The 25,284-nt window shown below is 36.5% G+C and overlaps 1 protein-coding gene across 4 annotated transcripts; it reads left to right on the top strand.

The window, feature by feature from the left end:
* The first annotated feature begins 11,967 nt into the window (after positions 1 to 11,967).
* Positions 11,968 to 24,425, top strand: LOC108569912 (homeotic protein spalt-major-like). 4 transcript variants are annotated; one of them, XM_017931669.1, is made up of 8 exons: positions 11,968 to 14,908; positions 14,963 to 15,278; positions 15,344 to 15,480; positions 16,009 to 16,167; positions 16,275 to 16,626; positions 16,951 to 17,102; positions 17,358 to 17,531; positions 23,722 to 24,425. In XM_017931669.1, the coding sequence occupies exons 1-8, from the start codon at positions 12,059 to 12,061 to the stop codon at positions 24,001 to 24,003; spliced, it is 4,422 nt and encodes a 1,473-aa protein (XP_017787158.1). In that variant the 5' UTR covers positions 11,968 to 12,058; the 3' UTR covers positions 24,004 to 24,425. The 4 variants fall into 4 exon arrangements, with proteins under 4 accessions (XP_017787158.1, XP_017787159.1, XP_017787160.1 ...); XM_017931670.1 differs by lacking the exon at positions 16,009 to 16,167; XM_017931671.1 differs by lacking the exon at positions 16,951 to 17,102 and having other exon boundaries at positions 23,722 to 23,796.
* Positions 24,426 to 25,284: the final 859 nt, after the last annotated feature.

Below are 25,284 nucleotides of genomic sequence, written 5' to 3'. Positions count from 1 at the left end.
TCGCAACAATCAGGACTGTTTGAAACTAGACTAATCGAAGACTTCAAATGAATTCATTTTGTCAATCAAAATGTAGTTTTTGCCTCACATAGTGCGGGTAATCGCAATAATTAGGACTGTTTGAAACTAGATTAATCGAAGACTTCAAATGAATTCATTTTGTCAATCAAAATTTAGTTTTTGCATCGCATAGTGCGGGTGATCGCAACAATCAGGACTGTTTGAAACTAGACTAATCGAAGTCTTTAAATGAATTCATTTTGTCAATCAAAATTTAGTTTTTTCCTCGCATAGTGCGGATAATCGCAACAATCAGGACTGTTTGAAACTAGACTAATTGAAGTCTTTAAATGAATTCATTTTGTCAATTAAAATTTATTTAGTGCGGGTAATCGCAATAATCAGGATTGTTTGAAACTAGACTAATCGAAGTCTTTAATCGAATTCATTTTGTCAATTAAAATTTTGTTTTTTTCCTCGCTTAGTGCGGGTAATCGCAATAATCAGGACAGTTTGAAACTAGACTAATCGAAGACTTTAAATGAATTCATTTTGTCAATCAAAATGTAGTTTTTGCCTCACATAGTGCGGGTAATCGCAATAATTAGGACTGTTTGAAACTAGACTAATTGAAGTCTTTAAATGAATTCATTTTGTCAATTAAAATGTAGTTTTTGCCTCGCATAGTGCGGGTAATCGCAACAATCAGGACTGTTTGAATTCATTTTGTCAATCAAAATTTAGTTTTTTCCTCGCATAGTGCGGGTAATCGCAACAATCAGGACTGTTTGAAACTAGACTAATCGAAGACTTTAAATGAATTCATTTGCGAATTAAAATTAAGTTTTTGCCTCGTATAGTGCGGGTAATCGCAACAATTACGACTATTTCAAACCGTACTAATGGAATACTTTACAGAAATGATCAGAAATAACAACGATTCAAACAAATTTGCTTAAGAATTTGTTTCTAACTATTTGATGATAGTTGCAATGAGTTTTGTTAATATTTCGGGAAGTGGGCTTGCGAAGTAATCATTTGTCTTTACGTGTAAATTGTGAAGGGTTGGTGGGAATCAGGGAGTTTTTGCGCCTAGGTGGCGGTTGTTGTTGTTTGTTGTTGTCGGTGTTTTGTTTTTTGTTTTGTTTTTTGTTTTTGTTTCTTTTGTTTATTTGAGCGCGCGCGTTGCTATCTGTGCACATCCGAGCACAGCAATAAGGATTTATATTTATCGAGGGGGGGCCTCGAGCGCTATCGGGACTTGTTAAATGCGGACATTACAATGCGGAGGATCGTTATCCAATGCTGTTGTATCGATAGGAGCGAATCTACATCAACATTATTGCTGAATCGTGAATCGTCGCGTTGTCGGAGGCTTCTCCGCTGCAGCAACAGCAACAACAGTAAGCGAGCATTAGGATGAAGAGATGCGAAGGAGGCGGCGGTTGTTGCAACCCCCGCGGTCGCCGCCTCACGAATGTGTCCGAGAGAGGGCATTTAATTACGGGCGGCAGCGGACGCGTCACGTTTGGCGAGACTAAAAAACCAGACTGATCGTACGGACACAGCCACAACAACTGCACTACAACAACAACAACAACAACAACAGTCTTAAGAGAATCTCTTTCTCTCGCTCTCTTTCGCTCAATATGTAAGCTGGGGAGATATGGCGCGTGTACCTCGTAAGTCTTGGGGCTCGGCCCCATTACACGACCACCAAACCCTCTTCTTTTTCTTCTCCATAGCCGCCTGAGACCTTTGCAAGAAGAACAACGACGACTACGAGCAGCAGCTCTTCGTTTCCATCTCTCCTTCTCTCGCTGTATTTTTAATTAAGCAAACTCGATCATTAAAACGTATCCCAGCTACATATACAAACACACACACACTATATATTGATTGGCGCGATTTTACCTTGGGCCGAGGCAATGCCATCCCGAGGTATGACCTCGGCCGAGTGGTGGACGGCAATTAGAGCATTCGGTAAGGCACTATACTCTTTTCTTCTGTGCAAGTCTCAAGATCATCTCTTCTCTCGCTCTCTATGAGAGGCTTTTTGTCCGGTGGACCGGTCCCATCAGCAGCCATGTTCAGGAGGAGAGGGCACCTCTCTCTCTCGAGAAAACTGGTTCTTCGCATTTCCATCCCAGCGTCTATTTATTTATTACGGTGTCTTGTGTGTGAGTGTGTGTTTAGATGCACTGAGATGGGTGGTAATAAAGCAGCGGGTTATGAACAACGCAAGAGAGGTCCTCTTCGTTGCGAGGGCGGCGCTTGCTTCCCAGGTGTAGCCAATCTCACCTCATCATAACTCGTCCTCGAGACCCAATGGCAGAGAGCAGCGCATTCCTCATTGACCACTCGAACTCTACGACAAAAGCGCAAACTTATACAACCGGCCTAGCAAATCCCACAACCCTCTTAATTATTATATTAAACATAACTTGACAAGATACAAACTATCAATGATAAATCGATTTTCAAATTTGATTATATAATCTTAATTACAACTAAAAATCTATATTTTCACAATGAAAAATTAATATATTTTTTTTTTTTAAATTTAATATTAATTCAAGTTATTGAATTATTTCTTTCAATTTTGATAAAGAAAACAAAGAAATAAACTTAATTACAAGAAAATAATGTCTTCATTTTAACAGAAATTTTGTCAATTTTACTTAAAGAAAATGAAATTCTTCAATTTTCTACAACAAACACACAATCTTTCATAGATTTTGAGTCATTTTATTAAAGGAAATACTACAATTTAATTTAAGATTAAAGTTATAAAAGTATGAAATGAAATTGTATCAAGTTCAAGTTTCATATCTCAATCATTTCAATTTCGAATTTCACTTAATTACTTCAACGCTTTACAAATTTTTGAAGACTTTTCTAACTTTTTTGTTCGTTTTTATTACTTGATTGCATTGTTACAACCGGCCTAGCAAATCCCACAGCTCTCTTATTAATATATTAAACATGACTTGACAAGATACAAACTATACCAAACTATCAATGATAAATCGATTTTCATATTTGATTATATAAGCTTAATTACAACTAAAAATCAATATTTTCACCATGAAAAATTAATAATTTTTAAAAATTTAATCATTAATTTTCGTTACAATTTGAATATTAAATAATTGAATTAGAAAGAAATGTTAAATTATTTCTTTAATTTTTGTACATTTTATAAAGAGAAGTTAATCTTCTTTGTGTTTGTATAAACTTAATTAGTAAAATTATTGAATTATTTCTTTTAATTTTTTACATTTGATAAAGAAAAGAAAGAAATGAACTTAATTACAAGAACATAACGTCTTAGTTATTTATCAAAATTAGAAAATTAAAATTTTCTTCATTTTAACAGATATTTTGTCAATTTTACTTGAAGAAAACTAATTTGTGTTAATGTTTTATTATAAATACAAATAATGGAAATTCTTCAATTAGGTACGACTTTTTCTATAATAAACACATTGAATCCAAGTATTTTTTTTTAAAGTGAAACAATCTTTCATAGATTTAGAATCATTTTATTGAAGAAAACACTAAAATTTAATTTAATTTAATTTCAATTTCGAATTTTACTTAATTACTTCAAAGCTTTTACCTATCTCTACAATTGAATATCTTTACTTAATTTACACACGAAAGATCATAAACAAATCGATGATCCCGATACGCTTGCAAAATTCATGTTTATTCATAATCCAAATAAATTCACTCACTTTCCAATTAACTAACTTTAATGCAATTTCTATAAAAGCTTATTAACAAAACAAACAAATAAAACAGAAAACAAAATTCCCGTGAGCCGCGTAAACTGTGATTCTTTTACGCTTCGCCTTGAAACTGTAAAAATTTCCATACCAAATTAATTCAAAAGCAACAACAATAATAATAATACTAATTATATCTAAGTATTTTCATTTCGTAATCTACGTGTTTCACTTTAACTTCTATCCACTAATCGGTGCTTATCGCGCGCCCGTTTTCTGCCCCATTCCATATACAATCTCATGCAAATGCGGAATAAAGTCATAATTTAAAATTTGAATATTTATCACAGACAAAATTGAGTACAAAAACGTATGATTTCGTGAATTGCTTCAAAGTTTAATTGGATTTGTGTATTAATAATGATGATAATCAAGAAGGCTAGAAAATTACGCATTCTTGATTATTTTCTTGCTTGATTCAAAACTTTTATCGTGAAGATGATGAAGAAAAACGTAAAATATATTTTGTGTTCGTAACCCATTTATAATCGTATGCAAATAGGGAATAAAGTCGTAATTTTAAATAAAAAATTTGAATATTTATCAGAAACAAAATTGAGTACAAAACGTAGTTTTAAAAATATAATTGTTTTCCTTTGTGTTTCGTGAAACAATAGTTATCAATTAGACAATGGTTTTTTTTTTTTGTTTTTGTTATTGTTACTGAGAATCGATTTTACTCGATTCGGTTCAGCATTGAGCGTAATTATTTAATTTTCTTTATATATATTTTTTTTTTCTTTTATTTACTTACGAAGATTAAAAGCGGTTATGGTTAATTAAGGACGTTCTCTCAATGGGAAAAGACTCGAAGAATTCGATGTGAGAAAGACGTGAGAATACGAAAATGAAATAAATGAAAAATGTATGTTGTTGTATGGTGAAGCAGGGCACGGTTGATTTTTCCTTTGTCGCGCGATCCGATAATTATTGTTTCTCCTTGTATACGAAAAGATTCCGATGCAAACGTTTCATATTCTCATTTGTAGTTTTATGTTTTTTTTTTTCTGTGGAAGATCAAATGCACGCACCTTCAGGGGTTTTCCACTGAATTCTACATGCTATTAGATACATAATTACGTAATTTTCTGAAAAGTTTTAGGTTTTTTTTTTTTTATATAATTACGATACTAAAAATTACATCGTGAACTTGCAATTATGTAATTATGTGAAGTTTGAATTGTGCTTCTAAATTTATTATCTAAAAATTACAAATTTATAGAAAAGAGTAATTCTTGGAGTAAGATAGACAAAAATGTCCTTTAGTTAAAGCAAAAAGGAAGACTTTTGTTTGGAATAATGTTATAAATCAAATATCATAATTATTGTAGTTAATTTAATTGAATCGTGGTTCATTTTGAAGACAGAAGAAAAAAATTGGATTCGTTTTGTTGTTTGCACGGAGATTGCCATCAACAAAACTGGATCGATGTAGTCATTGAGAGGCGAAAGATCGAAGATTGCTTTAATGCAAAATCCTATATACAAGAAAATCGCATTCTTCGATATGTTTTAACTGATTGAATTGGCTTCAAAGTTTTAAACTCCATTTGTGTGTATTAATTAATAATGATTAATATTATCAAGAAGGCTAGAAAATCGCGCATTCTTGATTAATTTTTGTTTTCAAGAGTTTTCTGTCTGTTTTTCCTTACTCGTTTGAATTGCTTCAATATTTTATCAATTTTGTTGAAAGTTTTCTGTTTGTTTTTATTAATGCTTCAAAGTTTTATGAACATTCATGTATTTTTATGATATTTCTGTTTTTCGTAACTTTCTTTTCTTCAAATTTCTTCAAATTTTTCCAAACTCTTCATTCCATTTTTCTCAAATTTTATTAGCTTTGTATATTTAAAAAATATGAAAATTTTTGAAGACTTTTCTAACTTTTCTGTTCGTTTGCATTCAATTGCTTCAAAGTTTTATTGTCTTTGTGTACTAAATACAATGAACTTTTGAGATGATGAAGAAAAACACTATTTACTTTAAAGTTTTATCAGTTTTGTACATTTACAAATGATGAAAAATTATGAAAACTTTTCTAACTTTTGTAAGTTTTCTATTCCTTTTTATTACTTGATTCAATTAAATCAAAGTTTTATTGTCTTTGTGTACTAAATATGATGAACATTTAAGTTGATTTACTTCAAAGTTTTATCAGCTTTGTACATTTACAAATGATGAAAATTTTTGAAGACTTTTCTAACTTTTCTGTTCGTTTTTATTACTTGATTGCATTGTTTCATAGTGTTATTGTCTTTGATGATAAAGAAGAACATAAATTCATGTATTTTTGAAGATATTTCTTTAATTTTTCTGTTTTTATTTCAAAAATTTAACAACTTTGTGTATATCTTTGCGTTTCCTTTTTACTCGATTGAATTGCTTCAAACTTTTATAGTCTTTGTGTACTAAATACAATGAACATTTGAGATGATGAAAAAAAACACCATTTACTTTATAGTTTTATTAGCTTTGTACATTTAAAAATGATGAAAAATTATGAAAACTTTTCTAACTTTTGTAAGTTTTCTGTTCGTTTTTATTACTTGATTCAATTAAATCAAAGTTTTAATGTTTTTGTGTACTAAATATAATGAACATTTAAGTTGATTTACTTCAAAGTTTTATCAGCTTTGTACATTTACAAATGATGATAATTTTTGAAGACTTTCCTAACTTTTCTGTTCGTTTTTATTACTTGATTGCATTGTTTCAAAGTGTTATTGTCTTTGATGATAAAAAAAAAACATAAATTCATATATTTCTGAAAAAATAATCTGTTTTTATTTCTTTGCGTTTCCCTTTCACTCGATTGAATTGCTTCAAACTTTGATTGTCTTTGTATACAAAAAAAAAAAACATAAATTTATCCTTTCTAGAAGATATTTTTGTTCGATTAATTGCTTCAAAACTTTTATCGGCTTTACGTATTCAAAATGATGATGATGATGATGATTATTAAGATGATGAAGAAAGAAAAGAAAAACTGTTGTTGTTGAAGGATTGTTAATGAGTGAGTGGACTACTGAGTTGCTGCAGCGAGAAGAACGTCTTCTCCGGAGCTTATTTATAAGTATATAAATAAGCCTTTTGGTTCTCTCTTTCTCTTCTCCCAGGCATTGTTTAAAAACCACTAATTATAAAAGGCTGAGAAACGTCTGCTCCGCTGCGAGTGAGGAAGATCGAGACGGAGGGCTGGACGTGAGTGCAAGGGAGACAGAAAGAAAGATGGAGTAGTAAGTGAACGAGGGAGAGAAAGAAGGAGTGAGAGAACTCGAAGAGATTTATTTTTCTTGCATATGTATGTATATTGAAAGACTCTCCTGCTTGTTGGTGAATGCCATGCCATATAACTCAGATCATGTGACAGCCCAACCAGCCAGACCAGGGACGTATTTGAATATTTATTCAATCACATTTATACACACACACACATAAGAGAAAACGCATCATCCATTTCGTTTCGTTTTTTTTATTTTTCGTCCTCTTATAATTCAATCGCGCATTTCCATTTCGGTGCAAACGCCTACTACAATGCATTTTTAACAACAAACAAAAGAATTGATGAATAACAAAAACAAAAACAAAAAAACAAACGAATATTTCGATTGATGCAAATGAAAGCCAATTTTTTTTTTTTTGGTAATTTTATTTGATGGATGAAATTTGTTGAACACGCTCATAATAACTACCGTTTCGAAACTACAACACACGAAACAACGACAACAACAAATAAAAACGTATGTTTTTGTCGAATAACTTAAATACTTGCATATTTTGCGAGCGTTATTTAGGCTTGAAAACATGCCAAAATACTTTTGCTCTCTCCTCTGTTTTTTTTTTGTGTAATTCCGCAAATATATTTCGACGGATTAAAAAAAAAAAAAGAAAAAACGTCGCTTTAACGTTAAATCAGAAATAATGTTTATCACAAAGGAAATTTATTGTCGAAAATTACAGAATTTCTTCAGTTTTTGGATTATCTTAAGATTCTCAAGTGAATTTAAATGCGCAGACAACTTTAGTGGAATTTGAAGATCTCTCCTTTTTTTTTTTTTTGTTGGTGGGAAAAGTGGCGCATAAGTTTTGTGCCTCTAAAAATAGTGTTTAGGGAATTCAAGTTCAAGTTGTAATAGCGATCTTTCGCTTCTTCTTGCTCTTGGTTCTTCGCGCCGAAAATAGACAAGACGTCGGTGAATCCCCCTTCGCGCACGAAGGACACCCACCCGAATCCGCGTCTCCGCTTCATGGCAATCTCTTATCTTAAATATCCGTGCTTAAGTGTACGAAAGATATACCTGTCTGCTGTTGCTTCTTCCATCCTCTTTTGTCACATTATCTAAGGATCATCGCTAAGTAGGCGCGCGCTCTCTCTTCTTTTTTTTTTCACTTTTTTTTTTCCAAGGCATTCCAATTTTCATGCCTTAATTAAGATTTTCCGATGCGATTATTCCTTCGTAAAGAATTCAACTTAATTTTTGTATGGAATTGTCTTTAAAAACTATAGTTTAATCATTTATTAATTAAACAAATTTAACATTTTAGTGAAAATTTCAAACTGTTAAACTTTTTGTTAAATGATTAAATCTAATGTGAATTGTTCAATTTGATTATTTTATTATAATCTAATCGTTTTTGATGATGATGATAATAATAATAATAATATTGTAGTCATAAACTGGTTTGTGCGAGGTACACGGATTGTTAAATCAGCATTGGGAGCAGTAAAAGGCAGTCGTTAAATCTCCGATTAACTTATTTATTGAATGTAAATTAAAAGGTGTATTTATGGATTCGCCTCGCGGTGCAACGTTCAATATACATACAAACCTTTCCAAAGTCGAGAAGGGAAAATTTCGTTTCGAAACTAAATGATGGATCGTCGACGAACAATAAACTTTTGATAAATTTCTTAATTGAAAACGTTGTAAACGTTGCGGTTCGAAAGGTCAATAAATATTTACGGCCAAAGGTTTTTTATTTTTTTTTTTATAATGCCATTAAAACTATTATTATTATTATGGGAAAAGTGGAAAGATTTTAAAATGTGATGCACATAAATTGGCCGCAACGAAACAATGCGAAGAGAGTTGTAGTAGTATTATACTCGATGATAACAATGGGTTTCAAGAAAGCTTGAAGACGTTTAGTGTTTGCGTATGTACTTTCGTTTTAGGGTTTGTGTTTTTTTTTTGTTGTAGTGGATATGATAGAAGGGATGAAAGACTTGAGCAAATAATTATATTTATTGTGCCCTCCCTTTTCAGCAAAACTCGTACTTCTTTTATCTTGTGAGAGAGTTTAGTATATAGCGTGGATGAAGCGTGCGTGCAAGTGAAATGGAAGAGAATGTGTGTATGTGAGTGAGTGAGTGAATGAGATTGTGCTGCAACTACACTACTTCCCTTTCTTTCACCGCAGCAAATTTGTCGTCCGTTTGTCGTGCTCTTTTATGTCATTTACTTGAATGTAAATGCAATGTAATGCGAGATGTTTATCCGAGTCGTATTTTCCTAGGCTACCTGCGATGACCGCATAGGCAAAGATCCAAGTACTCATAATAATAATACGGGTTTGAATGTTCGAAAGACAAACAGCATCTATATTTATGTCATTGTAATGTCATCGGGCTATAAGCTGTGCCGGGTTTTGTGTGTCCTAAATATGTACTGGATTACGCCAGGTAGCTTCTATAACTACTACCGCTGCCTGCACTACCAGACTATTACTAACATTGCGTCGTTCTCTCTCTCTGTGTGTGTGCAGATCACAATGCGATGAAATAACGTTTGCATTAGATGATCATGGGGACACAGAAAGAGAGGCAATAATAATAAAAACCCGACGTCGGCATCTGCCCACGCAAACTGTACCTTTGCTGACCGACAGACAGAATGAATGGTCATCCTATGTGACCCATTATGACGTAACATTTGTCCGTTTTGACAAATGCGAGCGACTTTTTAACCGGGATTTATCGCTGATCGAGCATCTGTCCGAAACAAAAAAAAAAAAACCCTCCCTCGTCCCCGCAACCTCCCCCATTCGTAGCTGAACTAAAGTTAATGGGTTATTGATTTCGCTCAGCTGGCTTTCGCTCCTCCAAAACCGTTTCGCCACTCCGAATCTGAGAGTCCTTCTACTTCCACCCTCGCATTTATCTCAAATTATACTATAACACGCAACATCCCATCGAATCACCATCAATTATTATTAATTAATTAATATATATACAAAAGAAACTTTTATAAAAAATTTTAAATTGTTTTATTAATTATTCAGATTAATTAGTAAATCAAGTGTACATTTTAAAGACTTCAAAAGATGTTTGAGTGTATTTTGTTTCTTTCAATTTGGGAAGCGCGTGCTGCGATGCGTTTCTACTTTTTCTTTAACTTCTGTTGTTTTTGATGCGTGTTTGCCATAGCTACCTCTAATAATAATAATACAAATACTAAATAATGCGTACAGATTGGGAGTGAGATTAATTACTCAGATTAATTAGTAAATTAAGTGAGTACTATAATCATTTTTAAATCAATTTCAAAAGATGTTATTTTTTAATTTGGGAAGCGCGTGCTGCGATGCGTTTCTACTTTTTCTTTAACTTCAGTTGTTTTTGATGCGTGTTTGCCATAGCTACCTCTAATAATAATACAAATACTAAATAATGCGTACAGATTGAGAGTGAGATTAATTACTCAGATTAATTAGTAAATTAAGTGAGTGCTATAATCATTTTTAAATCAATTTCGAAGATTTCAAAAGATGTTATTTTTTTAATTTGGGAAGCGCGTGCTGCAATGCGTTTCTACTTTTTCTTTAACTTCAGTTGTTTTTGATGCGTGTTTGCCATAGCTACTTCTAAGAATAATACAAATACTAAATAATGCGTAGAGATTGAGTGAAAGATAGAAGTGAAGGCAATTTGGGGTGTGTGGGGGGATGATGATGATGAACAGGAAGCGACGTTAAATATTGCGCGGGACGGCGGAGGGGTTCGCCGCAAACATATGACAACAGGCTGTTTCCAGCTTTGTGGAAAACGGAAGCGCTTCCATCAGCGGGACTTTGGGCCATTTGTCTGTCAGACGACGACCCTCGGCTGCGTGCGTGCTGCTGCTGCTGCTGTGCACCTCTTTATATTCTCCAATATATGTGTGTGAATGTACGTATGTTTATGTGTGTCTGTATGAAAGCGAGCGCCAGATAAATATATCTCAATATGATGAACCCTAATTCATGCGTGCACGTGCTGGTCTTCGTCGTCTGCACATTCAGAAAAGACCGCGACGTCTATTTATGACGACCAGACTAAATTGCCTTGACACTAACGAACCTAAATGATACAATGTAACTGTTTTTCTTTTTAATTCTATTCGTTTACGATTTTAAATGATGCGGTGACTAATTAAAAAAAATAATAATATAGATTTATATATTATATATATATATATAAAGTTTGTTTTTCGATGAAAGTTAGAATCGATCGGTTTTAATTTAATTCGGGATGATTTGTATTTAGTTTGCGTTCGTCGAGGGGTTGGTGGTAGTGGTGGTGGTGGTAGTTTTCGGAGGCGGCGGTGACTATTGTCGTGTTGGTGGGAGGGTGCGCGTTTTGATTGGCCAAGGAGAGGCAAGTCTCCGCGTTATGGATATGAAATTATGGGCGTGAATATGGATGGGCGGGGATTAGGGACTTGCAACAAGTGCCTTCTCTCATACATATCTCTATATATATAGTTATGAATGTGGGTTTGGCCCCGCCCAGCTGTCATAACCGGGTCTGTGGCTGGCTCGAACATCGCAAGACCCACTTTGTCATAGGAGCGTCGCGCCTGCTCAAATCCGACCCCCTTCGATCTTATATTCATCACTCTATGTTTCGTTGTTCCGAGGAGTAGGAGGTGATGGAAAGGGTGGGGGGTTGCGTTGGGTTTTGGAAAGGGTCTTCTTCTTCTTCTTCATGTTCTGTTTACCCCCACCAACGGCACGAAATTTCATATTTCATTTAATAATATCCAACCAACGCATCCTCGTCTCTCTCTCTTTTTCTCTTCGTGTTACGTTCAGTCCGTGCGCGACCGCCGACCCGAATGCATACCCTAGACCAAGAGCGCATTGTATCATCATAACGACCCATAATCGTCCGCACAGCAATGGCATCGATTCTTAAACGCAACTTTTTTGCAGGCGAATCGATACTGGCGGTGGAGGAGGAGGAGGTGTCACCAGAGGAAGAGCTCCAGTTCCGCGGAGCTCTGATGTGTCCGCGCTGTCAGGAGCAGTTCACGGACGTCCAAGAGTTCCTCACCCACAAGATCGAGTGCGCGCTGAAAGCGAAGAAACACGAAGAACCCGCGCATTCCGATCCAGAAGATATGGTCGTATCCGAGGACGACGACGAAGAGGAGGAAGACGACGAGAACGGCGGTAAACGATTGGAGCGGATGCGACGGCATCGACAGGATGCGGCCAACAACAACAGCGTCGACGACGGTCCACCGGGTGACGAGACGTCCGGTGGACCTCCAGTCGGATTCCCGTTTCCAGTGCCGGCACCAGGTGGTCACGTCACGTTGGAAGCGCTCCAGAACACCAAAGTTGCTGTAGCGCAGTTCGCTGCGACCGCGATGGCAAACAACGAGAACAACGAGGCCGCCCTCCAGGAGCTCGCAGTGTTACAGTCGACGCTCTTCACCCTCCAGCATCAGCAAGTGTTACAGCTGCAGCTCATCAATCAACTGCAGCAGCAGCTGTCCATCAATAAACCAGGAAGTCCGGCATCGACGACGACGCACGAGAACGACTCGGAACCGCTGGTGGCGGATTCGCCACCGCCGCAACCCCAGGTTATGCCGGTTCTGCCGCCCCCGGCGAGTCAACAGCTGATGCCCACATCGAGGGAACCGACCCCGGCGCTGCCGCCACCCATCTCCCAGCCGATGCATCAGCAACCTCCGCCTCCAGTGGAACACATCCCCACGGAGGTCATACCGATGTCCTCATCTCTACCTCCCCAAATACAACCCCCGTTATGTTCCATATCAGCCTCCCTCGCCTCGACCATCATCACCCACAACAACGAGCCACCTCCATCGATGGATGAACCCAACACGCTGGAGATGCTCCAGAAGAGAGCGCAGGAGGTTCTCGACAACGCCAGCCAAGGTCTTCTCGCCACGAACTTAGCCGACGAGTTGGCGTTCCGCAAAAGCAAAGGCTCTCTATCCCCGTACGACTCGAAGGGCAGGAACGAGCCCTTCTTCAAACACAGATGCCGGTACTGCGGAAAAGTCTTCGGCTCGGACTCTGCGCTACAAATACATATCCGCTCCCACACCGGGGAGCGCCCGTTCAAGTGCAACGTCTGCGGCAGCCGGTTCACCACCAAAGGCAACCTGAAGGTCCACTTCCAGAGGCACAGCTCCAAGTTTCCCCATATCAAAATGAACCCGAACCCCATCCCCGAGCATCTGGACAAGTACCATCCACCGCTGCTGGCGCAGTTGGGTCAGCAACCGTCTCTTTCACCTGGAGGACCGCCACATCCTCCGCCGCATATGGCATTTCCACCGACGCATCCCTTTCCACCCACATCTATGCCGCTCTACCGACCTCAGCCTCAGCAAGAGATGATGAACAACAACAACAGCAGCAGAATACCGCATTCTCCGCACCGGCCGCAGGAAGCTCCAAGATTATTTCCGCCGCATCCCTTTCTCCTCAAGCGAGAGGAGCAAGAAGTCCCGGAGAACTTGAGCAAACCGCCGCGATCACCGACGCCTGAAGCCAGAAGTTGCAAGACTGAGATCATGGATGATAGTAAACGAGAAGAGGTGGAGGACATCGCCGATATCACACCGAAACAGGAGATGGATACGGAGATGGAGCAAGAGCAGGAGCAGGAACGTTTTCCATCGCCCGTACCATACGACGAGTGCAGTATAGACAGCAAATACAGCAACGAGGAGCTGCTGGAGAACCGCAGCCCCGGAGCCGAGCAGACGGAGAACATGCAGGATGAACCGGAGAACCTCTCCAACAAAAGCAACTCCATCACTTTACCGTTAAGTATTTCGACGGGCCAACGTTTGCCCGCCAACTTCCCATTCGGACATGCGGCGTCTTCACCGCCGAGCAGCACATCCTCGGGTAGTTTAGGACCTTTTCCGACGACCCCGCTCGCTGATCCGGCCAGAGATCCAGCCATCTACGCCAATTTATTGCCGAGACCCGGAAGCAACGACAACTCCTGGGAGAGTCTCATCGAAGTGACCAAAACGTCGGAGACTAGTAAACTGCAGCAGCTCGTCGACAACATCGAGCACAAGTTGTCCGATCCGAACCAGTGCGTGATCTGCCACCGGGTGTTATCGTGCAAGAGCGCCCTGCAGATGCACTACCGCACGCACACGGGGGAGAGACCGTTCAAATGCAAGATCTGCGGACGGGCTTTCACCACCAAAGGCAACCTGAAGACGCACATGGGCGTGCACAGGGCTAAACCGCCGATGCGTGTCCTCCACCAGTGCCCCGTTTGCCACAAGAAGTTCACGAATGCTCTGGTGCTGCAGCAGCACATCAGGCTGCACACCGGAGAACCCACGGATCTGACGCCGGAGCAGATTCAAGCAGCCGAAGTGAAAGACTTCCCGTCTCCAGGAGGATTCCCGCCTCTACCCAACTCCATACACTCATTCCTGAGCCAGGGCTTCCAGGTGCCCGGCCTCTCGCCCCTCGGCCCCGGCGGATTCCCGCTCAACATGAAGATGGAGGATATGAAAGCCGAAGACTTCATGATGGACGACGACGACGACGATGACGACGACATGATGAGCAACTCTGAGCATAATTTGTCGTTCACGACGTCGCCAGGCGGTGGCGGAGATCTGCACCTTCATCAGCAGCATCAGACGACAGCCGCCGCAATCGCCGCCCACCAGATGAGCATCTCCGGCTTAAGCTACTCCAACGAGGATCTCTGCAGGACGGCACCATCCACCTCTCCGATCGTCCAGAACGGAGAGAAATCGCCCACACAGTCCGGCCTCACCAGCCCCGGCAGTTCAGACCACATCAGGTCGTCGCCCAACCAAATCAACCCCGTCCAGGTAAGATTGTCAACATAAAAACTCACCAACAACAATTAAATTGTTTATTTTAAGATTCCACGACCGCCTTCGTCGCATCAAGCCAACAGCCCGACACCATCTGAATCGAATTCGCTGGGTGCTTTGGATCTGACGCCGAAGAGTCTCAGCCAGCAGCTGCAACAACATCAGCAACAACAACCGCCGACGACGACGGCCACGAGCAGTCCGGGTCCTAGTCCCGGCGCTCCATCATTATTCTCCTCGTTCGGATTGCTGCCACCAGGTCAAGGAAGTTCTCCGCTCATGTCTTCGGCCCTATCGTCCTTAACATCATCGGTGTTGTCGTCCACCGCGTTCAGTCCGCTCCGTCTCGCAGTCGGCCCAGGAGGTTTGTCTTCTTAATACATGAAATAACACCAGCAATTTGATATTAATTATATTTTGATGTTACAGCAGTGAGAGGAAACACGACGTGCAACCTGTGCTTCAAGACGTTCGCTTGCAATTCCGCTTTGGAGATCCACTACCGCAGCCACACCAAGGAGCGACCCTTCAAGTGCACCGTCTGCGACCGAGGATTCTCAACCAAGGTAAGCACAATCACAGAGAGAGGAAAATCAGTAAAAGAGCGCAGAGCGCGCGCGTTCATCCCGATCTTCAAATCTACCTACACCTATCAGTCTATCACTCTGCGATCGCGACCGATGTCTTTCTCCGAATCCGAAACAGAGAGTTATTCTCGGCCGTACAATAGAGCTGGCGACGTGAGTTGTCTCATCTCAAATTAACTGTTGGCCGGCCGCCAACTCTGAGTTATGTCAAACGTCTAAGTGGTCTATTTTTGATTAAGAATCCCCATTTTTATTGCTCGAACAAAAAAAAAAACAAAACTAATATATATATATATACAAAATAAAACAAAACAAAAAAAAAAGAAGAAGCGTTTGTTTGTTTCTTTTTTGTTTGTTTCTCTGTACTCTCTTATTGCTGCTGCCATCGCCTTCGTCGATCACATCATCATCATCATCATCTGATGGTCGTTGGTTGATTCAGTGTTTTTGTAACTTTTTTTTTTTGATTTTTCGTCCCTTCAATTCGTGTATTGTGTATATTTCCAGGACTGTGTATGCGGTCAGAGGCGTATCCAGGACGAAGCGGAGCCTGTAAGGGTCGGCAAAAGAAAACCGCCCTCATCGCTTCGCAGGAATTTCCCTACTAAATTCCCGTTACCAATGAGCCCTGGATACGCCACTGCCTTACATTGGAGCTCACTGGCGGTAAGCTGCTAGTGGTATTCCACTTCTCTCTTCTAAATTCATTTAGCTAGAGTCTGGACGTTCCTTTACCATTACTCACGTGGCGCGTCTTCTTCGTCTTCTTTCAGGGCAACATGAAGCAGCACATGCTCACGCACAAGATCCGCGATATGCCGCAGCACATGTTCGATAATAAGGGTGACGACGGAGCGCCGCCGCCGCCGCTGCAACCGCAACTTCCACTACCGCTACCACCACCTCAACAACAACAACAACAACAACAGCAACAACAACAGCATCAGCAGCAGAGGGAAAGAGAGATGCTGTCGCAACCATCGCCGCAGCAGCAGCAACAACAACAGCAGCAGCAGCAGGAATGCGAACCTATGCCAACGCAGCTGCCCCAATCCGAGCCGCCCCACAAAGAAGCGAAACGCGCACCGCCAGAAGCCGAGCTGCCGCTCCCCAAGCGACCGCCGAGTAAGTATAAAAGATAATCTTCAAAAAAAAGTATAATCAAACATCTATCACACATATCATTGGTTTTCTTTGTAAATAAAATCGAAAAAGGATCGAATTAATCAAACGGAAGCAGAAAGAGAATGAATGTATTTGCAAACGACTGCAGCGTGTGTTTGTAAGTACGTACGTACAAATATGTACGTACGTACGAATGAATGAATGAATAGGCGGCGGCGGAGATTTCATTGATTAACCAAAAATAAACCTGAATATGATGTGATAATGCTTGCACTAACTATTGCCTGGTTGTGGGCCTCACGTGTGTTGTGTGTGTGTTTGCAGGCTTGCAGGCCAATAAACATTTGTGCCACGTGTGTAATAAGAACTTCTCGTCCAGTTCGGCCTTGCAGATACACATGCGTACACATACGGGGGATAAGCCGTTCCGATGCACCGTCTGCCAGAAGGCCTTCACCACCAAGGGAAACTTAAAGGTACGAAAAACCACTACAAAAATCTTCTAATTATTACCAACACAACTCATTCATCATCAACATCATCTAACTAACTAAATGAAAACTATCGGGAACAACAGCTTTAGCCGCTTTCGCTTTCTTCTACATTCGTAACTAACTAACACACGATGAAACAACGACTAATATATTTGTTATTGGATGTGTGAGGATGTTGGATGATTTCAGGATGATTTCTACCAGATCTGCATGTAAAATTCGTCTATTTGTTTGCAGGTGCACATGGGCACGCATATGTGGAGCAACGGGGCGTCGCGGCGCGGTCGTCGCATGTCCCTCGACCTTCCACCCATACCCATGACACCCAAGGATTCAGAATTTCTTCAGCGGAGGCCCGATCTCTTCTACCCGTACCTCCCGGCTCCGTTCCTTAACGGCATGCAGCAGAAGGTAAGCACAAAACAAATCACCTTTTCGCTCATCTATTTTTAACCTTTTGACCTTTTCGTACGCTTCAAACTTAATACATACGCTCCAAATTTAATCGATCGATAACCCCCATTTCCTCGTTCCTTCCTACCATCCAGACACTCAAATTAAACGACGGCAAACCGAGACGCGCATCATAAATTTAAATCGAAAAACTCTCTTTCTCTGTTTCACTTCCATTCCCAAATTCGTTCGCTCGCACTCAATAATAGATTAGACCCAATCTTCGATTCCTGAGCAAAAAGCAAAGAAAAATCGTTTTTTCTGTGTGTTACTTCTTCCTATGAGCGCAACGAAAACCATCGTCTCATCCGGACATAATTGAAGCTTCAATTCCACTTCCAATTATTTTCCTTTCACCTCGACGTTAGTTTACTGCTGCAATCGACGCTACTAATAATAACGTACAAGAAATAGACCAGACCTCGAGTCCCATTAACCACGTCTGAATACATAATCAATTTTTCCAACCGACATTATTTTCTTTTCATCTATTCAACATTTTACTACATCTGCATTTCCTACATTATCTCAATTACTTTATAATATTTATATCAATTATTAATATTTATTCAACTCAAAGTACAAATTGTTTCAATCACAACTTAATTAATTATGAAACACAAAGAAAATATTTATTAATATACCTGAGATGTAAATCTTTTTATGCAACCCAATTAGCATCAAAATATCTTTATTCCATTTTTTATTGATTCTACGGCTTTAAATGTTATTTTATTAAGTTTAATTTATAAAGTTGAATAATTGAATCATTATAAATTGATTCTTTCGAAAAAAAATATTTAAATTTATATAAAAATTTCAAAGAATCTCTAAACACTTTTTTTTTTAAATAATTGTAGTATTTTCATTATATTTGATTAAGTTTTGAATAAATTGAAACATGAGTGTCTGCAATAATTAATTCTAATTATTTTGATGAAAAGTTGCATTCGCTAAACAGATGTAAATTCTATAATTATTCTATAATTCTATAGTTTTCGTTTTACGAATTCGCTGCTTGTTTTTTGCATTTTACACAAGAAGTTAGCTTAAAATAACAAATTTGACTGAGTTATAAATCTTTTTATGCAACCCAATTAGCATCAAAATATTTTTATTCCATTTTTTTTATTGATTCTACGGCTTTAAATGTTATTTTATTAAGTTTAATTTATAAAGTTGAATAATTGAAGCATTGTAAATTAATTCTTTCCAAAAAAAATATTTAAATTTATATGAAAATTTCAAAGAATCTCTAAACTATCAAGAAAACACTTTTTTTTAATAATTGTAATATTTTCATCATATTTGATTAAGTTTTGAATAAATTGAAACATGAGTATCTGCAATAATAAATTCTAATTCTTTTGATGAAAAGTTGCATTTGCTAAACAGATGTAAATTCTATAATTTACGAATTCGCTGCTTGTTTTTTGCATTTTACACAAGAAGTTAGCTAAAAATAACAAATTTGACAATTGAATCGAAATACAGAAAGGTTGATTTATGAATTCGTAAATGGAAATTGATGAATGATCAACAAATGAACAAATTTGACAATTGAAAACAGGACAGTCTTGATTTACGAATAATTAATTCCTAATTCTTTTGATGAAAAGTTGCATTTGCTAAACATATGTAAATTCTATAATTATTCTATAATTCTATAGTTTTCGTTTAACGAATTCGCTGCTTGTTTTGCATTTTACACAAGAAGTTAGCTTAAAATAACAAATTTGACAATTGAATCGAAATACAGAAAGGTTGATTTACGAATTCGAAAATGGAAATTGATGAAAGATCAACAAATGAACAAATTTAACAATTGAATACAGGACAGTCTTGATTTACGAATAATTAATTCCTAATTATTTTGATGAAAAGTTGCATTCGCTAAACAGATGTAAATTCTATAATTATTCTATAATTCTATAGTTTTCGTTTTACGAATTTGCTGCTTGTTTTGCATTTTACACAAGAAGTTAGCTTAAAATAACAAATTTAACAATTGAATCGAAATACAGAAAGGTTGATTTACGAATTCGTAAATGGAAATTGATGAAAGATCAACAAATGAACAAATTTAACAATTGAATACAGGACAGTCTTGATTTACGAATAATTAATTCTAATTCTTTTGATGAAAAGTTGCATTCGCTAAACAGATGTAAATTCTATAATTATAAGATGAAAACGGTTTTGGTACGACGATAAAAGTCGTCGAAAATGCAGTTTGAAAATTTATCGTAAAATCCGAGCACGAAAAAAAAAGGAAGAGGATAATTCCGATCTCGTATAAATCGTCCCAAAATTAATTTCGCGAAGATGAAGAAGAAAACGGGACTAATTTATACGCGTTCATCCAGTATTTCTTTCCCTTCCAACGAAAGATACGAAAAGAGAGGAGATTCCAAAGACGACGACGGAAAAGACAAACAGAGCAGAGAGAGACCCATGGAAATATCTCTCATTTTTCGTGTTATATTTATAAACTCGGGCAGCTCGAATTTGAGCGAGAACAGGGAAAGAAAGAAAACATAAAAATAAAAGCGGAGAGGAAGGAAAGTAAACGAGTACGAGAAATATAATCCATCGTAAATTATATCCAAAAAGGGGGAGACGATTTCTTTTTTCTTTTCTTTTCATTTTTCATTCCCTTCTTCTGGTTCGTAATGACGAGGAAGACAAAAATTTCTGGGCAAAACAAAAAAAAAAATGGAATAAAATGAACTAACTTTAAATGTAGATTTAAAAGCGCACACACATTTTGATCTGGAAATAGATCGAAAGAATTATTGTTGTTCTTGAAGCGAATGGTTATGATGTTTCGGAATCCGAATGAGACCTGGACCCTCCGTGTTAATGGCTTTTCGAATATCTCAGTGGATTAGATTAGATTCCATTAGATTTCCATTTCTATTTTTTTTTATCTAATTGGGTTCCTTTTCTGTACTTTCATTAGAATTCCAATTAACATTTTCTCGTTTCATTTTATTGCCTTTTTTGATTTTTCTTTCATCTTCTTTATCTTCATTTTTCTTCTCTCTCTTTAAATCAATATTCAAGACATTTTCTAATTTCAACAGTATTAATTAAAATTAATTGAAAATATTTTGTAATTACAAAAGAATAGAAAAATCATACATATTCATTACATAAATTTAATCTAAATAATTTTAGTTACAAACTCTCTTTCTTGATACAATCTTTAAACTGTCCACAGATTTTTCCACAGGTTTTAACCTAAATTTATAATGTTTCTTATTAACATTTTATCGACACGTTTTATTGCTTTTCTATGTTATAGTGTTTGAATTGATATAAAGCAGTCGTTTCATTAAACGAAATGATCTAATTTCGTTTCTCATCGTGATTCTATCATTAAGAAAAGATAAAAATCTTAATTTTTGCTTATTTGCTTAATAATTTTCAAATGACATATGTCAAACCGGTTAGGTGAATTTTAAAACAAATGTAAATAATTTGACGTGTAAATTGTCAAATAAGTCAAATAAGTAAAACAAAAACATGAATTAGATAGAAGACTATTGAAAAAAGACAAAATATTTTTTATAAAAATAAGACATTATAAGAAGTTAGGTTAACATAAATATGACAGTTGACAGATTTGACAGATATTCGAGTATACAGATTGTTTTCGTTTTACGAATTCGCTGCTTGTTTTTTGCATTTTACACAAGAAGTTAGCTTAAAATGAACAAATTTGACAATTTAATCGGAATAAGAAAGGTTGATCTACTAATTTGAAATGGAAATTGATGAAAAATGAACAAATTTAACAATTTAATAGGTATATAGGAAAGTCTTGCTTTACGAATTTTGAATGGAAATAGATAAATTTGACAATTGAATTAGTATACAGGAATACGAATTCCAAATGCAAATTGATGAATGATCAACAAATCAAAACAATTAACAATTGAATACAGAAAAGCCTTGTTTTACGAATTCTAAAAATGAAAATTAGACCTTCCTGTATACCGTATTGATATACAGGAAGGTATTGATTTACGAATTTTCAACGTTTCAATTTCAGCGTTTCTCAACTTTTTTTTACCACATATTTGTTGTTAGTTCTATTTCACTCCGCTTTGACACAAGATGACAGCTGTCATTTCGCGATCCATTAAAGCAAATAAAAAACGCTGCTAAACAAGTTATGATAACCATTTACATTATAAGAAGATAGGTTAATATAAATATAACAGTTGACAGATTTGACAGATGTTCGAGTATACAGACTGATTTTGTTTTCCGAATTCGCTGCTTGTTTTTTGCATTTTACACAAGAAGTTAGCTTAAAATGAGAAAATTTGACAATTGAATCGGAATAAGAAAGATTGATGTACGAATTCGAAATGGAAATTGATGAAAGATCAACAAATGAACAAATTTAACAATTGAATAAGTATATAGGAACGTCTTGCTTTACGAATTTTGAATGGCGATTGAATTAGTATGCAGGAATACGAATTAAATAGCAATTGATGAAAGATCAACAAATGAACAAATTTGATAATTGAATACATGAAGATCTTGATTTATGAATTTTCAACGTTTCAATTTCAGCGTTTCTCTACTTTTTTACTTTGTAGTTCTATTTCACTTCGCTTTGACACAAGATGACAGCTGTCATTTTGCGATCCATTCAAGAAAATAGGTAACGCTGCTAAACAAGTTATGATAACCATTGACATTATAAGAATATAGGTTAATCTAAATATGACAGTTGACAGATTGTTTTCGTTTTACGAATTCGCTGCTTGTTTTTTGCATTTTACACAAGAAGTTAGCTTAAAATGAACAAATTTGACAATTGAATCGGAATAAGAAAGGTTGATCTACAAATTTGAAATGGAAATTGATGAAAAATGAACAAATTGAACAATTTAATAGGAACAATTTTATATAGGAAAGTCTTGCTTTACGAATTTTGAATGGCGATTGAATTAGTATACAGGAATACGAATTCTAAATAGCAATTGATGAAAAATCAACAAATGAACAAATTTGATAATTGAATACAGGAAGGTCTTGATTTACGAATTTTCAACGTTTCTAAACTTTGTAGTTCTATTTCACTTCGCTTTGACACAAGATGACAGCTGTCATTTTGCGATCCATTCAAGAAAATAGGTAACGCTGCTAAACAAGTTATGATAACCATTGACATTATAAGAATATAGGTTAATCTAAATATGACAGTTGACAGATTGTTTTCGTTTTACGAATTCGCTGCTTGTTTTTTGCATTTTACACAAGAAGTTAGCTTAAAATGAACAAATCTGACAATTGAATCAAAATACAGAAAGGTTGATTTATGAATTCGAAATGGAAATTGATGAAAGATCAACAAATTTAACAATTCAATAGGTATATAGGAAAGTCTTGCTTTACGAATTTTGATAAATTTGACAATTGAATTGGTATACAGGAATACGAATTTTAAATAATAATTGATGAAAGATCAACAGATGAACAAATTTGACAATTGAATACAGGAAGGTTTTGATTTACGAATTTTCAACGTTTCAATTTCAGCGTTTCTCAACTTTTTGCTACCACATATTTGTTTGTAGTTCTATTTCACTTCGATTTGACACAAGATGACAGCTGTCATTTCGCGATCCATTAAAGAAAATAAGAAACGATGCTAAACAGTTGACAGATTTGACAGATGTTCGAGTATACAGATTGTTTTCGTTTTACGAATTCGCTGCTTGTTTTTTGCATTTTACACAAGAAGTTAGATTAAAATGAACAAATTTGACAATTGAATCGGAATAAGAAAGATTGATGTACGAATTCGAAATGGAAATTGATGAAAAATTAACAAATTAACAAATGAACAAATTTAACAATTAGGTATATAGGAAAGTCTTGCTTTACGAATTTTGAATGGAAATAGATAAATTTGACAATTGGTATACAGGAATACGAATTCCAAATGCAAATTGATGAATGATCAACAAATGAAAACAATTAACAATTGAATACAGAAAAGTCTTGTTTTACGAATTCTAAAAATGAAAATTAGACCTTCCTGTATACCGATTGATATACAGGAAGGTCTTGTACTTTTGTTTTAAAAGAATATTGTTATTAACGTGTTGTTTATTTGTTTCAGCTGAACGAGATCTCAGTGGTACAGAATCCTCAGAACGGATTGGGCGGCGCCGGCAAGTACAGCGGCCTCCTGGGTTTCGGATACCCGTCTGGGGCGACGTCCGTTGGATCGGTGGACGCGTTGCGATCGCAATCTGGAACGCCGGATCGTGAGCAGTCGTCGAGACCGCCGAGCCGCGAACCGGAGCGCCTCTGGGACCTGCACTTCGAGAGGAAGGGCGCCGGCGACGCCACCAACCGCGAGGACCTTCTGCCACCGGGTCGGGAGGGCCTGGCGGCCTGAGCCGACCGCGAAGTTCCTATTTCAAACTAGTCTACGAGTGGATCGGGGCAATGCATACTGTGATAACACACCAGCTGTAGGAGAGAAAGACAAAAAAAAAAAGAAAAGAAGAAGAGAAAAAACATAAGAGATGAGAATCGAGTTGGCGATGGACACGACGACCATGATGGAAGGACGAGGTGGACCACACCTCAAAAACAAAAGAAAAAACAAAACAAACACACGTGACTACAAAGCGATAGCATAGAAGATTGCTGAAAGATCAAGATTGAAGAGCGAAGATTGTGAGAGAGAGAGAGAGAGAGAGCCACTGAAAACTACTACTGCTGTGTTTTTTTTTTAACTTTAAAACTCATTAGAAATTCTTGTATTATAGCTAAATGTATCATAAATATGAAGAGGATGAAATGAAATATTCATTGGAAGAAAAAAAAGCAAAAAATAAACTAAACTATTATATAATATTATATTTATAAAACAAAACAACAAAAAAAAATCCATATATATCGTTTGCTGTGTTATATATAAATAATTAAAAGAAAAAAGAAGAAATAACGAAATTTTATCAAAAGTGATTTCGTTTCTTTTTTTTGTTGTTGTTGTTCTTTTCTTTTTTCGAAGAACGAAGAAGGAGAAGAGTACTTGCGACCCCCTGGAAATTACTGCACAGTCGATGAGGGGATCGGATTGCCAGTATCTTAGCTTTATAATTGTGAAGTGTGGAGAGAATTAAAGGAATGATTCTCATAAATGAATGAATGATTGAAGGAAGGAAGATGAAACCTTTTTTTTTTATTATTGTACATACTTATTGAATAATAGATAATTTGCATTTCGCGAATCATTGTAAACGTCTGTTAGGTGTTGTCTGTAAACTATGCATCATCCATTTTAATTATGTATAATTATTATATATTATATAACAACAAAAAAAACAACAACGTAATTATTACTATTACTACTATTATTATTATTATAATTTTTATTTGTTGTTCGATTTCTATATTATAAATGAAACAAAACACAAACACAAAAAGAAAAAAAAAACTTTTCTACACTCACAGAAAAACAACAAATTAATCCACTTATTATTATTTTTTTTCGATGTACATACCTTATATATTATATATATATACATATTATTTAATTATTTTTGTTTATCTCATGAGACTGTATCTTTATTTTGTAAAAATAACAAACAAACAAAGAAAGAAAAGAAAAAACAAACTAATCCTCGTTTCCTTGGTGAGCACTGAACTGCTCTTTTCATTTGTTTAAATA

Source organism: Nicrophorus vespilloides, unplaced genomic scaffold (assembly GCF_001412225.1).
Source record: "Nicrophorus vespilloides isolate i.1.1-1 unplaced genomic scaffold, Nicve_v1.0, whole genome shotgun sequence".
NCBI classification, from domain to species: domain Eukaryota; kingdom Metazoa; phylum Arthropoda; class Insecta; order Coleoptera; family Silphidae; genus Nicrophorus; species Nicrophorus vespilloides.
This window is presented reverse-complemented; position numbering and strand designations above follow the sequence as displayed.

Bases quoted from the DNA above. Each gene is read 5' to 3' on its own strand.
- LOC108569912 (XM_017931669.1), top strand. From the start codon at position 12,059: ATGTGTCCGCGCTGTCAGGAGCAGTTCACGGACGTCCAAGAGTTCCTC. The intron at 14,909-14,962 runs GTAAGATTGTCA...GTTTATTTTAAG, and splicing joins ACCAAATCAACCCCGTCCAG to ATTCCACGACCGCCTTCGTC. The intron at 17,532-23,721 runs GTAAGCACAAAA...TATTTGTTTCAG, and splicing joins TTAACGGCATGCAGCAGAAG to CTGAACGAGATCTCAGTGGT.